This window comes from Garra rufa, chromosome 9 (assembly GCF_049309525.1).
Source record: "Garra rufa chromosome 9, GarRuf1.0, whole genome shotgun sequence".
NCBI lineage: Eukaryota > Metazoa > Chordata > Actinopteri > Cypriniformes > Cyprinidae > Garra > Garra rufa.
The window spans coordinates 22,241,711-22,260,091 of NC_133369.1; the positions used below are offsets into that span (position 1 = coordinate 22,241,711).

Below are 18,381 nucleotides of genomic sequence, written 5' to 3' on the forward strand. Positions count from 1 at the left end.
GTTTTGTTGTCCAGGATCACATATTTTACCAGTGCCCAATTATGATATTGTACAATTTAATTTAATTGTCCAGAGCAATTTTTAATGTTTATTAATATAGTTTAATATAGATTTTAAAATACACTATTATATTAGCATAGTGCATGTACAAACTGACATAACAGATGCTATTAAAGTATGGTGGCACTGATGCTTTATGATCCCTTGTGGATTAAATAATGTTAACAAATTGTACCTTATTGTGAAGTGTTAAGCGTGTTCGCCAGGAGTAGCCTGGAAATATTATTACTTGTTTCAGAAAGATAGACCTTTCTGTGTCTTAGTAAGTACAGGGCTGAAAGTGGTGGTTGCAGTGAGGTTACAAAAGTTTAAATGCTTTTGTGAGCTGATATCACTCCACTGTCATTTGTTGTGACCCTTCCGAGAGGCAGGTCAGAGCAGTTTTCCAGCTGCCCAGCAAGATGTGCCCCTACGGGTCAGGACAAGCTCTATCTGCTCACCACAGATTTTGAATTCAACCTCTACTAACCTTCTTCAGCTGAGTGTTCATGTGTCTGTGGAGCTGCATGGTGTCTGTAAGCTGATGGTATTTGTTAGTTACTTATGAGAGATTCTTTTTTCAGCTTTCAGCCACCAGTGCTCCAGCACGACTCTGACATTTATATTCAAAGCCAGTCATTACGTTTTTTAATGGAATGTATATATAATAGTCATAAGCACTGAGGTATGATATGCATGTCGCAGATCTGAAGGTCAATTACGGGTAATTCTAACAGACAGCCTTAGATAACCTTTCTTTTCTTCTTGTAATGCATTTACACTGCAGTGCATAGAGAAATGAATTAAAGAGTGGTATAATTCTTTATGGTAGTGATTCCCAATTGAAATACACATTTCACTTGAAAAGACTGCAGTTTTTAAGAAAAAAAAACAAAAAAACAACAACATCATTCTTGTTCATATAGTTGACTTCAATGGTTGAAGCTGGTAGAAGGTCCAAATACTTTCAATGCAGCTTCAAAGGGCTCCACATGATCCAAGCTGAGGAATAAGGGGCTTTAAAAAAATTAAATAAATAAATAAAATTTATATACTTTTTAACCACAAATGCTCATCTTGCACTAGCTCAACCTCATGTATTATATACAGTAATCACCCACGTGACGTAGGCGGAAGTACCGACCAGTGTTTACAAAGCAAACGTGCAAAAAAAACCTCAAACGCCCTTTACAAAAAAAGGTAACAAGATTTCAGACGATTTTAATGTTGTTTTAGTATATCTTTTCAAGGGACAAAACTATAATAATGAAACTTGGATATATAGCCGTATAGATTTATTGTCACCTAAAAAAAATTACTCAACATACAGCCGTTATTGTCAAATAGCTGGCAACAAAAGTGAGTACACCCTAAGTGAACTTGTCCAAAGTGTCAACATTTTGTGTTAACACCTCCTCACCAGGGCATCGCGCCACACATGCTGGACACCATCTGAGCCAAACAAGTTTATCTTAGACTTATCAGACCACAGGACATGGTTCCAGTAATTCATGCTCTTGGACAGGTTGTCTTCAGCAAACTGTTTGCGGGCTTTCTTGTGAGCCAGCTTCAGAAGAGGCTTCCTTCTGGGACGACGCCCATGCAAACCGACTTGTTGCAGTGTGCTGACAAGCTGATCTTCTACTTCTGCAACCTTTAAAGCAATGCTGGCAGCACTCATACATCTGTTTTTTGAAGCCAGGTTCTGCACCTGATGCACAGAACAAGAGCTCAACTTCGTTGATAGACCTTGCAAGCCCTGTTCCAAATGGAACCCATCTTGGAAAACCTCTGTATGACCCTGACCACTGTAGTGTAACTTGGTTTTGGGGTGTTACTGAACCTCTAACAGCTTTGGTCATCTTTGTGGAGAGCAAAAATTCTAATTCTCAAATCCTCAGAGAGTTTTTTGCCATTAGATGCCATGTTGAACATCCAGTGGTCAGTATGAGAGAATTGTACTTAAAGCACCAAATTTTAGCTGTTCTAATACAAGATACACTAGTTTGTATGGTCCTGTCAAGCAGGCAAAAGCATAAACATGATGAATGTAGCTTTGCGTGGTTAAACAACATACTGCTGTTATCACTAAAGATGTACTCACTTTTGTTGCCAGATATTTTGACAATAATGGCTTTATTTTCAGAGGAGTATTGTCCCTTGAAATGTGAGGGGTGTACTTACTTTTGTTAGATACTGAATATATATTATTTTTTTAGAAAATGCCCGATAGATAAGACCATTATTTTTCTGCTGGGATCATGTAGAACCCTTTGAAAGAGCATTGAAACTACAATTTGGACTTTTAACCCATCGGCTCCCATAGAAGTCCACTATATGGAGAAAAATCCTGGAATGTTTTCCTCAAAAAAATATCTTTTCAACTGAAGAAAGAAAGACATGAACATCTTGAGTGAGTAAATTATCAGGACATTTTAATTCAGGAGTGAACTAATCCTGTAAGCAGGAATGCAAAGAAATTAAAATTATGGTTGATCAATGTAATTATTAATGTTATGACCATTAACTGAAAAATGGCTGATAATAAAATCCCATTCTTTTGTCTAAATAAATTCAAAACAAAAGACTACAACAAAAACGGATCATTTAAAATGATGGAAAATTTAGGTATAACATCATTAAAAATGTTCATTGTGAAAAATGGATATTGATTTTTAAATTAGCTAAAAAATTAACAGTGTTAAATTATTATGGTTTGTAAAGATAACTTTTAGAGATTAATTAAAGTTAAATGATGGCAAAGGCAATCTACAGGAAAAAATATGTAGAAATGAGCACGCACAAAGAATTTGCCAATAATTTCTTATAAATAACATTTACAATAAAGATAGCATATAAGCACTAAAAACTTGGTAGATAATCAATCTGGTATTGATAGATTGTGTGAATCCCTATTTTTAAGGAAAAAAGATGTGTGACACTGGACCACAAAACCAGTCAAAAGGGTCAATTTTGAAATTGATACATCATCAAAGCTGTACAAAAAAGCTTTCCATTGATGTATGGTTTGCCAGGATAGGACAATATTTGACCGAGAAACAACAATTTGAAAATTTGGAATCCAAGGGTGCCAAAAAAATCTAAATATTGAGAAAATCGCCTCAAAAGTTGCTCAAATGAAGTTCTTAGGAATGCACATTTCTAATCAAAAATTAAGTTTTGACATATTTACAGTAGGGAATTTACAAAATATCTTCATGGAACATGATCTTTACTTAATATCCTAATGATTTTTGGCATAAAAGAAAAAAAATGCAAATTTTGACCCATACAATGTATTATTGGCTATTGCTACAAATATACCTGTGCTACTTAAGACTTTTGTGGTTTTGTGATCCAGGGTCACACTTACAAATTGGGTGACACTCACAAAACATGGGTTTTTCACCTACTGTATAATTTATTTTGTGTTTAAGAGTTACTTTAATAATATGTATTATAATTGATATTCAGTATAATACGAGGTAAAAAGAAACCATTGGATAAAGGTCAAAGAGGTATGTAAGCATTACTAATGGAGCTGCCAGGCTACCTAAAATGAAAAAGGTTAGAAAACACTGCTTTAGAGGCAGGGCATGTTTAAAAAGAAAGCCCCAAACTGATCTCAGATCAGTGTTTAGCCAGTTCTACATTTGTCCTTCATCCCCCTGTAGAGAGCCCTGGGACGGTCAGATGGATAGAATTACCAAAACAGGATGCAACACAATAGCATCTCCCTCCCTCCCTCTCTCTCCAAACATTCCCTTTCCATCCTCTATCTCCATCTCCATATTTCATTCCCTTATAACCATTCCCTTCTTTAAGGAAAGCAGAAAGTGAGACAGAAAAAGCCAGCGAGAGCAAAATTGTTCAGTCTAGCACACAGCACACAGGACCGACAATGAAACTGTCAAATGTGTCAAACATGCATTCATAACAGAGCTGTTCTTGTGCTTTTTGCCATCGTGCAAACACACCTTAAACTGCAATCATTGCTGGTTATAAGGCAGTACGGCTCCAGAGCTCCTCGCTCTCTTTCTCATTTTGGGTGAGCAGCAGGAGATAATGGCAGCTGGACATGCTTGTGTGACTTTGGAGTACAACTGCAAGGAGAAGAAACATAAAATATAAACACTGTGCTCAGAGTGAGCTTTTACATGTCCTAGTGTGAATGAAACAGATCTATTATAGGTTAGCAAAATGCTGGACCCTAGTTTGCCAATCAGATCTGCCTCATTCAACAAAAGGCTAATGAATGATATTCCTTTTATCAAGCACTAGGACTTATTATGTGTGGATAGCTAATTAATAAAAACAGTCTTTAGCACACACATATTAAAATGACTCTACAGCTTGTCAATTATCAAGAAGTTTCATTTAATTATAGTCTATTCTGTGTTACCATGGCATTAAACTCCCAGCTCTGTGTTAGAGAGGGCTTTGTGATCAACTGCTATCTGAGTACAGTGCGTTCCGAGTGACTAATGCACAGGAACAACTAAAGCCATTTTTGGTTTTGCAATTGTCATGTAGGAGGAGGAGATCTGGATATGCAAAGAACACAGAATTACTGTCACATTATCTAAAAAAAAAAAACTTACTTAGAATATTATGCACACTTATTCTCTGTTTTAGGGAAAAAAACAACCAGGTGTAGTTGACACAGCAAGCACCATATCAACTTAAGCCCAGAAATCCAAGGGAATTCTACAATATTTCCTTATTCAGTTTCCAGATGTTAAGGCACAGTTTCATTCAAAATGTTTCACAAAAGATGAACATTTGTTCTAACCCTAGTTCTATTGTTTGATGTATCTAGATTCTGGATGATTTTAAATAAGAGAGAGTGCAGTGTGCCCACAGCTACTAATTTGCAAAAACAAGCCCACAGCATGTCTATATAAAAGATTTCCGTACAACACAGCAAAATCTTTGAGTAAAAAAAGCATGCTGTTCTGAATCCAAAACCAGTTAAAGCACGAATGTACAATTTTTATACAGACCAACACTACACATATCTGTCTTTTATACATATTATTTGCCAGCAGGCTTTAAAATAATAATTTAGAGTCACTTGGTTAATAATTTCCTAACAATATTAACAATAATAATTAAAAAGTTAAAAGGTCAAAAGAATCTGCAAAATATTTTACCAAAATAGGAGGAATCATAACAAAATGCATGTTGTTTTTTATTTAGTACAGACCTGAATAAGATATTTCACAAAAAAGAGGTTTACATACAGTCTACAAGAGAAAATAATAGTTCAATTCATAAAAATGACCCTGTTCAAAAGTTTACATACACTTGATTCTTAACACTGTGTTCTTACCTGAATTATGCACAGCTGTTTTTTGTTTTTTTTTTGTTTAGTGATAGTTGTTCATGAGTCCCTTGTTTATCCTGAACAGTTAAACTGCCCGCTGTTCTTCAGAAAAATCCTTCAGGTCCCACAAATTCTGTGGTTTTTCAGCATTTTTGGGTATTGAACCCTTTCCAACAATGACTGTATGATTTGAGATCCATCTTTTCACACTGAGGACAACTGAGGGACTCATATGCAACTATTACAGAAGGTTCAAACGCTCACTGATGCTTCAGATAGAAAAACGATGCATTAAAAACAGAATGAAGATGTGTACATTTTTCTTATTTTGCTTAAATATCCTATTTCTTTCAATTAGTACTGCCCTTAAGAAGCTACTTACATGTTTCCCAGAAGACAAAATAAGTGAAATTTACCCTGATCTTCTTCAAAGTTTGAACCTTCTGTACCTCAGTGGAAAAAAGATAGATTCATAAATCATACAGTCATTGTCGGAAAGGGCTCAAATACACAAAAATGCTAAAAAAAAAAAAAAAAAAAATTGTGGGACCTGAAGGATTTTGAACAGAGTAATTTTTTTTTATAAATGTAACTATTATTTTCTTTTGTGGACTATGTGTAAATGTATTTTATGTAAAATATCTTACTCAGGTCAGTACTAAAAAAAAAAAAAAATGCAGTTTGTATGGTCCCTCCTATTTTGGTAAAATAACAGACATTTTGGAGATTCTTCAAGGTGTATGTAAACTTTTGACCCTTAACTGTTTATTTAAAACTGCAGTAACAAATAGCTTTTTAGGCCACCAGGAGCACGTGATTTCGTTTTTTTTTTTTTTTAAAGCATACTCATCTTACTATTTCTGTCATTTAAACCTATGGCAAAAATGTAAGCGTAGCATTCAACCCCAGTCTTCATAAAGTATGATCAGAACAGTGAGGGAGAAATAAAAGTAAAAAAAAGTCAGAAAGCACTGGCCACATTCTGAGGTAGAGAAAATGGGCAATCTTACCTGCAGGTGCTCCCGAAAAGGTTGGGTTTATAGTTGATTACAGCTCTCACATCCTTCTAGCAGCACTGATGTGGTCAGCACAGAGTTTGATTGTCTCAAAGAGCCTTTCTGAAAAACTGACCTACTTCTTAAGATGTGCTGTTCACACCATTTATACACACACACAGTTTTTAGCCTTAAAAAAACACTGTTTCTGAAGCACCACCCATTAACCTGACCTACCTTGTGCAATGCAGAAAATCAATATTGAGGCATTTTCTAAAATGTAATATTGCAATATGAGTGAAAACATGATTACTAGTGATTAGATTTGAAGGTAACAGTGTTAGTGTGTAAGCTTGATAGTAACATTCACACTGAGAAAGAGGTGCATTTTGTTTTACAAGTATGACAGCTTAAACTACCAGTCATGCTGAGTGGGTAAATCAGACCACAAATGAGAACATTTAACATGTCATGTCATTTAACATGAGTGCTGTTGCAAACTGGAGAGGAATAAGCGAAGCAATGACATGAAATCATCATCCTGATATGTGCTCATCTATGTGAATCACACCAGTCCCACATCATTAATTTTTGATTCTAATCCAGAAAGCCTGAAAATAACAATAATGTGTGGTCGTGGATGAACCTCAGCCCTCTTCTCTTTGTGTCAATACACTTTAATGAGACTTTCCATCCTGCCGTCTCAAAACTTCATAAAACACACATTGAAAATCTGTGCTCAGTGAGCAGCATAAAGCTCAGAGAGCATAAATATTTCACAGGAGCAGCTGAAAAATTGTTGTTCTATATCATCAACTTGTAAAGATAAACAGCAGTTTTTTAGCGTAAAGTGTTTCAAAATTTCTTTGAGTAATGTTTTATATTAAAATTGTTCAATAAGAATATTGGGCCTCATTTATGAAACAGGAGCAGAACAATTTTTTTGTGTAAATCATTTGTAAAGCTGTTCTGAGGTAAATTTTCGAATTCATAAAAATGTTCATATTTTTAAATTGTTAGTTGGTACGAAAGAAATTTACACTTGCTCCCTGCCACGTTAATAAAGCTTAAAATGTTCTGTGTTCTTTTTTTTGTCAAATTGATTGTTTGATTAGTTTTTATTGCATTTATGCAACACATTGGAGCCAAACTCTAGAAGGAAGACCAGAATATTCCATAATATATTTCCAGAGGGTCTATAAAGGTCTACAAATTACTCAGAATTCACTCATACACTACCTGTCAAAAGTTTTTGAATAGTAAGATGTTTTATGTTTTGTAAAGAAGTCTCTTCTGCTCACTAAGCCTGCATTTATTTGATCAAAAGGACAGCAAAAATTCTGAAATATTTGTATGGTTAAAATAACTCTTTTCTACTTGAAAATATTTTAAAATGTAATTTATTTCTGTGATTTTAAACCTGAATTTTTAGCATCATTACTCCAGTCACATAATCCATCAGAAATCATTCTAATATCCTGATTTGGTGCTCAAAAAACATTTTATTATTATTATGTTAAAAACTGCCAAGTACAATTTTTCCAGGTTCTTCTGATGAATAGAAAGTATAGAAGAACAGCATTTATCTGAAATATAAATCTTTTGTATCATTATAAATGTCTTTATCGTCACTTTTGATAGAAGACAACAGTAATGATGCTGAAAATGTAGCTTTGATCACAGGAATAAATAACATTCTAAAATATATTCAAATAGAAAACAGTTATTTTAAACAGTAAAAATATTTCACAATATTACTGCCTTTGCTGTATTTTGGATCAAATAAATGCTGGCTTGGTGAGAAGAGAATTCTTTAAAAACATTAAAAATCTTGCTGTTCAAAAACTTTGGACTGGTAGTGTATATTTATGCAAGTCTCATGAATGAGGCCCTGTGTCTTTATCATGAACGCATACAAAATCAGTAGTTGTCAAGCATTTAAACGTGAATTTGAACAAAAATGTTCTCAGGATGGTCTTCACACACCTTGCACAGCATTCAAACAGAGGCCAAAGGGGAGACAGCCAGCGTCATTCTATCAAACTGCTTTCATCTCTGACATCATCTCCTGCTGAATGCAGCGCTGTTGGCAGGAATGCCATGGCAACCCTCCTCTGGTCCTCAGAGTGGCACATTACAGTCTAAACACAAGAGATCAGGAAAGAACTGAGAAGGGTGGCAGCTCACTAGCCAAATTGGCTCCTGCTAAGAACCAACGCATGATGGTGACTGAATGAATGTCACAGCACACGATAAAGGTTTGACATGATAGCTTTTACCTGTTTCCAACTGAGAACTGGCAGAATTGATAAACAGGATCTTAAATGGCACAGCATGTGGCATTTATGCAGTTGTTGTTGCCATCTGAAACAGTTCACGGATCGTGATCCTGGTGAGTGGAAGAGTAAAACATACTTAATAATTCAGGAAAACAATTAATATTGTAGAACTGTGATTCTGTAAATAAACCTACCTCTACGACAGCAGCATAAAAGAACATTTACTCTTACTCCTTGAATGAACACCGAACACCGACGGCCTCCCCAGGGTGAGCTTGGGCTTGATGAAGATGATCTAGCTTGACAAAGAAGATTGGATTCGGACCGCATAGTGTTTCTGAACGTTTAAACAAACCCCAACAGCCAAGGAAAGATATAGAAAACAGTGTGATCTGGCATTTCAAATAGGGAATGTTTCAGCCAACAGCTTGAAGCACCTAAAACATGTTGCAGGGGGCAAAGATAGTGCAAGCGGGATAGGGCGATGGCTGAGAAAGGCTTTTATTTTAACATAAAATTTGTGATTAAATGCCAATGGAAGAATGAAAATAAAGGGGTTGTGGTGTTCTCATTTTATAAGGAGTGGGCCACCTGCTCACCTTCATAGTCTGACTTTTTTTAAATCAAATTTCTATACTAGCATAATTGTAAAACATAATTTGTCTTAGTGTTTTATACATTGCAGTTACACATACAATTCTGGTATAATATAATGTAGACAGCAACACTAAAACAGACCATAGCAGTGTAATAGCTATTGAAATACTGATTAAAATTGCAATTTTCTGTAGGATGATTTTTCTTTAATCATAATATCCCAAACCTACTGGATTTGGGATGTTAAAACTAAATGGAACTACAAACACCTAGCACCCCCTGCTGGGAAATCATCAATCATTTACCATAATTCTCTTCAAGCACCAATTTCTACTACTACTACTACTAGTAGTAATATTTTGACACCAAGTGACAAAGCTGAATTTTCCACTCTTTAATTTCACATGATCCTTTAGAAATGATTGTAATATGTTGATTTGCTGCTCAAAATACATTTCTTTGTCTTATTACTGTTGAAAACAGCTGTGCTGCTTAATATTTTTCTGGAAACCATGATACTACTCAAAAGCTACAAAAGCTTTACAAAAATAAATAAGTACGCAAGGATGTACTAAATGGATCAAAAGTGACAAAATAAATTTGGTTTACAAATGATTTTTACTGTATTTCAAAACAATGCTTTCCTAAGGAATACATTCTAAACTTTCTAGTCATCAAAGAATCCAGGTGGAAAAGTATCATGGTTTCCACAAACATATGAATCAGTTTTGAACTACTGATGTGAATGCTTTAACTGTTTCTCAAGCAGGAAATCAGCTTATTATAATGATTTCTGAAGGATCATGTGACATTGACAACTGGAGTAATGGCTGCAAAAAAAATTGCTTTGCCATCACAGAAATTAAGTAATTTTAAAATGTAATAAAATAAAAAACAGTTATTATAAATATTAATAAATGCAGCTTTTGTGAACATGAAAAACAACTTTCAAAAACATAATCTTAATTCAGTTTAAGTCAAAAGCTTACATGCACCTCGAGAACCTGCAAAATGTTATTTTACCAAAATAAAAAGGATCATACAAAATGCATGTTACTTTTTTATTTAGTACTGACCGAATAAGATATTTCACATAAAATATGTTTACATATGGTCCACAAGAGAACATAAGGGAAAATCAGGGTTTAAACTTATTTTGTCTTCTGGGAAACATGTAAGTATCTTCTGTAGCTTCTGCAGGGCAGTACTAAATCTCATTCCTTTCAAAGGTTTTCACTCCTGGCTCATAAGGCATTGTTTGTGGACCTTATCTGGACCTGTGTGAAGTTGTTGAAGTGCTAAAGAACACCCTCACCCTCTTGTGGCGCAGGCAGAAACTCTGGATACTGGTTGGAGAGCAGAGGGATTCAGTGGTTGAGTCATCTAATGCTTCTATAATCCAGGGCACCACACACTATGAGGAAAAGGATAAACATGATCCAACTGAAGAATGCTCAAATACATCGTCCCCTGGGTTCTTATATATAAAAGCACTGATATACGAAATGACAGCATGAAAGGACACAGTTTTGGTGAAAATGGATTTCTAAAAGAGGGGCCAACTCAGTTGTTTCCACAGCAACAGGAAACTGCACAAACAATTCTGCGGTCCTCCGTTGGTTACTCAGCTGCACATGACAGGAAAATACTACAGAAGATAAGAGAGAAAAAGGAAATTGTTTTGTATTAGTGATACTAGTAGATGCGTTTTGATTTGACTCACCCTTGGTCTGGGATTTTCAAAATAATCACCTTTGGCTCATACATGACTGCGAGAGAACAAGAAAAATCACAAAGCAAATTGTGTTAAAAACACAGACATGCAAGTGAAGGGCTGATATTCTCCTTTTTAGAGAAATTTGTTTACCAGTGCCTGTAAAATAAAGAACAAAGCCCAAAACTTCCAAACATCTTTTATTAAGGAATAGGAAAACCAACGATCACCACAGGGTGAGTGTTTAAACAGCTCCACATGAACTTTTTTTTTTTTAAATCACCACCTGTTACATAATCCAAAAATATAAATGTGTACAGTCAATCTTGCATATTGTAATCAAATCGGAATGATACAAAACCCTGTTGAAAAAGAAAAGATGGCTGACACATGAAGTAGCTCCCACAGACCAATATAACCCAAGTTTCACTGAAATCTTATTATTGGTGTCACATGTTTGTGATACAATTTACAACCAAAATTGTCAGCTATTAAACGCATTGATTTCTAATTGCGAACAGCTTATAAAAATATGAAACGGTAAACTTTAACTGAGGGGTGATTCATGTCCGTTCAATGCCAGTATTCAATGGAACTGCTTATCAAATAAAGTGAAACGGATTTCTCAGAAACATCATGCTGGACTATAGAAAAGAGTTTCCCTGGAAAGAAGCACAAGCCTTCAAAAAGCTTTCAATTCTGTTTTGTTCAGTAAGACTGCGGGGAAAAAATAATGATTGTTTAATTTGAGTAACAAACTGGAAGTCAAATGTTTCTAAGCAGCAGAGCTCTGAGGGACACAGCAACTATATACAATTAGTGCAGGTCTGCTGGAGTCAATCAATAAGGTCTGTAACAGAGCAGTCTATTTGCAAGTTAGACTATAAGCTCTATTAGCTCGGGTTTAAGTAAGGAATATGCAGTGGACTGATCACACCATGTCATCCAAATCAACCTGAGCCATATATGCATCGAGCTCTGCGTCCAGATGGCTCTTGGTCATGGACATATACTCATCGAGTTGTTCATCCAACTGCTCCCGAGAAGGAACCTGGTGGCTGTCGAATTTGACCCGGTTGCACCCTGAATACGCCCTACCAACAGATGTAAAACGACCACCACCTGTGCAGACAAAATGAAATTTTATAGCCATTTTATAGGTTATGAATGACAACATTTGCATGCACTGAATCTAATAGTATCAGTGAGGTGAAAAATAAGCATGATATTCCTACAATATGACAAACGTGTCTCTTTGAAAGAAACATCTGCCATCTGGCAGTTTTTTAGTGCTCAGAGCTGTTGAGCGGAGCAAAAATTATTAATGAAGACATCAATTTATCTGCACCATTTGAAAAGAAATGGAACAGAGCCCATTTGTTTAAAGTGTTTTCATAACCAGGTAAATTACTGCAATTTTTTCTGATGCTCACTGAATGCACTGAACTACATTTGTACATTTAAGATAAAATGTAGGGAGTATTTGATATATATTCTAGTGAATGTTTTTGGCTTTTCACTGTCATTATGAGAGTAGTTCACTGAATAAGCCAGTGTATGATTATTGCATAAAGGACTAGTCAAAAACTGCAATTCAGAAGGGTTGTATCATAAGAAATTATAGAACCTTAACATTTAAAGATTTTTTTTATTATTATTATGTTTAGTCTAGGGCTGTCACTAGAAATTATTTTGGTAAGCGAGTAATCGGATAATTATAATACTTTTTTCTTTTTGTGGTAATAAAAATAGACCTAAGCAAACAATCGCAAGTATCAAAACAGGGTTCGTAAAGATACTGTAAAATCAAATTCCAGGACTTTCAAAGACTTTTCAAGCACTACTTTTTTGATTTTCAAGGACTTCAATCAAAGATCCCACTTACCGAATAAGGTCTTCCTAGAAGACTACTTCTATACAGAAAAATATACAATAAAAATGGCAAAAATAAAGTGAAGCAAATGCAAAGTATTACTACAAAGTATACTACACTTTTACTACAGTAAAACCACAGTTCATTTTCTTAATTTGTATTTGTGTATACTTTCTTTTTCTGTTTTGTTTTTATAACTGTACTGTTTTAATGGTTTGATGTTTTCTACTGTAAAAAAAATAAAAAGGAGATTCGCAAACTCGTTTTGAAATCCTGATCTTAAACCAATGATTCGTAAACCCGCACTAAGGAGATTTGTATTTGTGAATACTTTCTTTTTTTTGTTTTGGTTTTAGAAATGTACAGCTTTAATGGTTCAATGTTTTCTACTGTAAAAAAGAAAAACCTAAAAAAAAAAAAAAAAAAATTTGCAAAATCTTTTCGAAATCCGGATCTTAATCAAATGATTCACGATACACGTTCCGAAGTCCTGATCAGAATCAAATTATTTGCAATTAGCAAAGTTCTGATCTAAATCAAACAATTCACGATACGCGATTTGTAATCCTGATACGCAATCTGATTGGAGCGCATTGAAACAGTGAATCATTTTGCAACGCAATGATTCAAGTGATTCTTGATTCTTCGAAAAGCTCCATTTCACCTATTACTACATGCTTTTTAAAATCATTAAATGAAGTTGACATTAGAATCTGTGAGCTCGTTTCTGATTCTGAAAATGATTTTAATTTGATCTGGTTTTTGCTATTGAATTAATTGAAATGAATGATCAAAGTCATGAGTTTGAATCAATCGGAGTGGTTCCAGCATAAATTACTCAATTGTTTTGGTTCATCTGTTTCTCTTTTCGCATCTTCAGCCATGTTTACATGACACCGTTAATACTGCTACTTGCTTAGCTTGATCGTTTTTTGACATTAGCTGAAATAAGCAAAAAAGGTATGTTTTTTTGAATTGTGTGAATTTTGCATTAAAAAATATGTGATTATTGACAAAATTAAACACTTTTTTGATAGATACATTGTCTTTCAATAATTCAAGCGCTTTTTAAGTACCTCTTTAGGGATATTGCTGTTTTAAAGGGTTTTACAGGTCTTAAATTTCCAAAAGTCAATTTCAAGTACTTCAAGCACTTTAAGCACCTTGCACAAACCCTGTCAAAATCAAGTAATCAAATGGTTTTATTAAATAAAACTATCAAATGCAGAATGTATTATAAACAATAGAACTAATGTACAGTACATTACATTATCATAATAAATGCCTGCAGATGGTGCCAATGGCCTGGCGATTGTTTTTACACTTTACAGCGCGATCTAGTGCTTGTTTAATATTGACTAAACATTTAATTCCAATGTCCACTTAAACTTTAATATTTGGCTTTTTCTTTACTGTAATTTCTTGAACATGTGGACATCAAAACTCATAAACTCAGAGCGAGGGTTTAAACTTTTATTTTGAAATTGCGATGAGCGGTTATTGACTGAACAACATTTAATTCATGGCTTCTTATCCATGAAATGTGCCACTTCCGCTATTTTGCTGGTTATTCGACACAAGAAAGTGCAGTCAATGATTTTTTTTAAAATAGAGTATTCAAATTGAATCAAGGTATTGTAACAGCCCTAGTTTAGACCTCAAATTTTTTGTCATACAGATTTACACATCAGCATTAATCAGATTAATCAGGTGATCAGAAACTTGGCGTTCCCAGTTACAAATTACTGGATTAAAACTACAATTAACTAACCAACAGAAGAACTAGTAAGATGAGAAAGTATTTCAAACCTTGTGCCGTTCCTGGATGTAGCACCTGTCGCTCTGCATTTCCTTCTGAAGAATCAAAACATTAGGAAAGAGTTTCTGAAGCTTATTTTTTTAACAAATTTCCTAATCATTTCAGCTCATAAAGGAGCAATGGGGTTTCCAGGTCCCCATATCTCTGGGACTTAATGATGTAGGGCCTTAAAAATGAAGACTCCAAAAGAAAAGTTTATTAGCAACTAGAATCTAAAATCATATTGTTATAGACACTCAAAACAGGTACGTCCAATGCTGTTGTTTTAACAAAAGGAAAGAAGATACATCTCTAGTTTACACATTTTTTGTTCTTTAGACATTCTTCTTTGAAAAAAAAAAGCAAAGTGACCCACATTTGGTTTTTTACCACTGAAAATGTTTACAATTTAACAATATACTCCTTGAACCATACTGGAATTCCAATATCTTTGGAATGAAGAAAATGAATCATATTAAAATGAAGATAAAGATATATTTTGAGTTACAGGCATGCAAACCAAAAACTTAAAAAGTGCTGTTTCCCCATTTTTGGGGAAATATGTCGTACACTACCAGTCAAAAGTTTTTTGTTTTGTAAAAGATATTTTTTTATTTTTTTTTTATGTTTTTAAGAGAAGTGTCTTCTACTCACCAAGCCTGCATTTATTTGATCCAAAATACAGCAACAACAGTAGAATTTTGAAATACTTTTACTATTTTAAAGAACTGTTTTTTATTTGAATATATTTTAAAATATAATTTATTCCTGTGATTTCAAAGCTGATTTTAGCATCATTACTCCAGTCACATGATCCTTCAAAAATCATTCTAATATTCTAATTTGCTGCTCAAATTATTATTATTACCTTGGAAACAGCTGAGCAGAATTTTTCAGGTTTATTTGATGAATAGGAAGTTCACAAGAACAGCATTTATCTGAAATAGAAATCTTTTGTAACATTACAAATGCTTTTATCATCACTTTTGATCAATTTTAAGCATCCTTGCTAAATAAAAGTATGAATTTCTAGAATTCTAGAACCTTTTTTTCTAATCAAATAGAAAGCTGTTATTTTTAATAGTACTTTTTTTTAATTGTACTGTTTTACTGTACTTTGAAGCAAATAAATGCAGGCTTGGTGAGCAGAAGAGACTTTTTTAAAAAACATTAAAAATCTTACCGTTCAAAAACTTTTGGCTGGTAGCGTAAGTTAACAAGTGGTCAAGTGTGGCTGTTATGGACCTCCGTGTTCTCACCTGTCTTTCTAATGGCTCCTCCCCCTCTGTTTCCCATTGGTCCAGTCCAATTCACATTTCCTCCACGCTGTGGCTGGCCCCGCTTCTTCTGAACACCTAGAGAGGAGACTACCCCTTGCAGACTATTTATGCCTGCACACCAAAACACACAAACTTGCACATATATGCAATATTATGTAATGCTGATGTTTATCTCATCTATTCTCTCTCACTTCTCCTTGTGTAAAATCCTTTGACCAGTCCTCTTCTGCCACCTCTTCCTCCTCCTCTCATTTGCCCCCGCAATCCCATCATGCCCCCTCTCCCCATGGGACGTCCGAGTCTCGCCTTCACGCTCACTTTGCTCAGTTGATTATTTATATTCTGCATAAATGAGTCACAGAAACTATTTAGTCTACTATCAGAGAACATCAGCTCTGAGAGTTTTGTATTTTGTCAAACAGAATGTGCCTGACAGATGTGCTATGCAGGGCGGCCAGCACAGAAGGTCTGTTGCCCATCTCCAGAGCCAGACGCTGGTTCTTCAGAGAGGCTGCAGTCTGCTGGTTTACTAGGGATGGGATGTCCATCACATCTGCTGGCTGATGCTTCAGCAAACTGGTGAAGCTTCAGGAAGGAGAACAAGAATAATACACCAGAATATTACAGTGCACATGTATAAACAAATGTATATCTGGATTATATTTTGATAACAGACTGCAAAACTAATTCTCACCGGTCATGCAGAGAGACGGTGCATGTGCTGTTCAGAATGATCTTTTGGGGATCCATTGGATTCATTTTCACATTCAGCTTGCGGTATAAACGTCAACCTTTCAGTCAAACATGTGCTAAAAAGGTAGAATGAGAAGTCAAATTAGTGTTGACATCTAACTTTAGCTTACAAAATCCTAATTCTAGATGTATATCTGAGTCTCGGCTAGTTCAGCACGAAGGATTTGCACAATAAAAAACTTAGCAAACATGTTAACGTGCAAAAGTCGCATTTTTTAATATTTGAGCTATAAATATTACTTATAAAAATCACGTTTTTTTATTTACCACCATTTAAGTTAGCATCAATGCACGCAATCTTACTTGAGTAGTTTTGATGGGATGTTTGGTGCCAGGTGTGCGGAGTTTGGGTCAGTGATTCACCCACGCTGCCTGCTGTGGTTCGGCTGAATGATTACCGCCCTCTTCCGGATAAAGCGACACATGGACACCACACTCTGTGTCAACAAGTAGAATTTTTAATTTTCTTTTTTTTAATTATTAAAATATGATTCGGTTATTTACTTTGTATAACGTTACAGGCTTTACTTATTTTTAATTTATTTCACTATTTGAGTAATGTTAGATGTTTAAACCTTTTAAAAGAAACATCTATTATTTATCATAATTATACAAAAATAGTGATTTTTTGTATTTCAAAGTGGTTTTATAGAGATTATAATCAAAAGCAACAAGTTAAAGGTTTCTTAATGATCTGTAGTATAAATAATCCAATTTCTAAGAAAACTAAACTGAAATCTATATTGGATTTAAATAATTGTAATAATTTAATTTAAAAAGGATTTAAATTAAATATAAGATGACCTAGTGTACAAGTCACCTGACCGACCAGGTAAACAAGCTAAGCTTGATTTTTGAGCAGGGTTAGCCTATTTCTTGATATTTTTTAACTTTTACTTATGCTCTGGAACTTTAAAATGATTTCAAGCAGTGACCAAAAATGTCATCATCGCACAATATTCTTTTCACAAACAAAGTTTTACAATATTTATTTATTTACATACACTAGCAGTGTACACTATAGCAAATTTTCAAGATTTTTTATGTGTTTTAAAGAAGTCTCTTCCGCTCACCAAACCTGCATTTTTTTTTTCAAAATACAAAGAAAAACTGTGAAATTGTGAAATATTTTTACTATTTAAAAAAACTGCTTTCTATGTGAATATATTTTAAAATGTAATTTATTCCTGTGATCAAAGCTAAACTTTCAGCATCGTTACTCCAGTCTTCATTGTCACATGAAATCATTCTAATATGCTGATTTGCTGTTCAAGAAACATGTATTATTATTACTATTATCATCATCAATATTTAAAACAGTTGAGTACTTTTTTTTTCAGAATTCTTTGAAACATCCAAAAATCTGAAATAAAAAGCTTTTGTAACATTATACACTATAGCATTCCAAAGCTTGGAGTCAGTAAAATTTTATTTAGCAATTGTTTAGTAAATTGATCAAAAGTGATAATAAAGACATTTATAATGTTACGAAAGATTTCTATTTCAGATAAATTCTGTTCGTGTGAACTTTGTATTTATAAAAGAAACCTGAAAAAATCTACTCAGCTGTTTTCAATATAATAAAAAATGTTTTTGAGCAAGTCTGCAAGCAAATCAGAATATTAGAATGATTTCTGAAGGATCATGTGACTGGAGCAATGACGCAAAAAATTCAGCTTTGAAATCACAGAAATAAATTACATTTTAAAATATATTTAAATAGAAAA

At 34.2% G+C, this 18,381-nt stretch overlaps 1 protein-coding gene across 1 annotated transcript; it reads right to left on the reverse strand.

Annotated features, from left to right (window-relative positions):
* Positions 1 to 11,881: 11,881 nt before the first annotated feature.
* On the reverse strand, positions 11,882 to 16,666 carry chtopb (chromatin target of PRMT1b). Its single transcript, XM_073846589.1, has 6 exons — positions 16,596 to 16,666; positions 16,336 to 16,486; positions 16,093 to 16,243; positions 15,881 to 16,012; positions 14,635 to 14,677; positions 11,882 to 12,101 (listed from the first exon to the last, which is right to left on the reverse strand). The coding sequence occupies exons 1-6, from the start codon at positions 16,658 to 16,660 to the stop codon at positions 11,882 to 11,884; spliced, it is 762 nt and encodes a 253-aa protein (XP_073702690.1). The 5' UTR covers positions 16,661 to 16,666.
* Between the last annotated feature and the right edge of the window lie 1,715 nt (positions 16,667 to 18,381).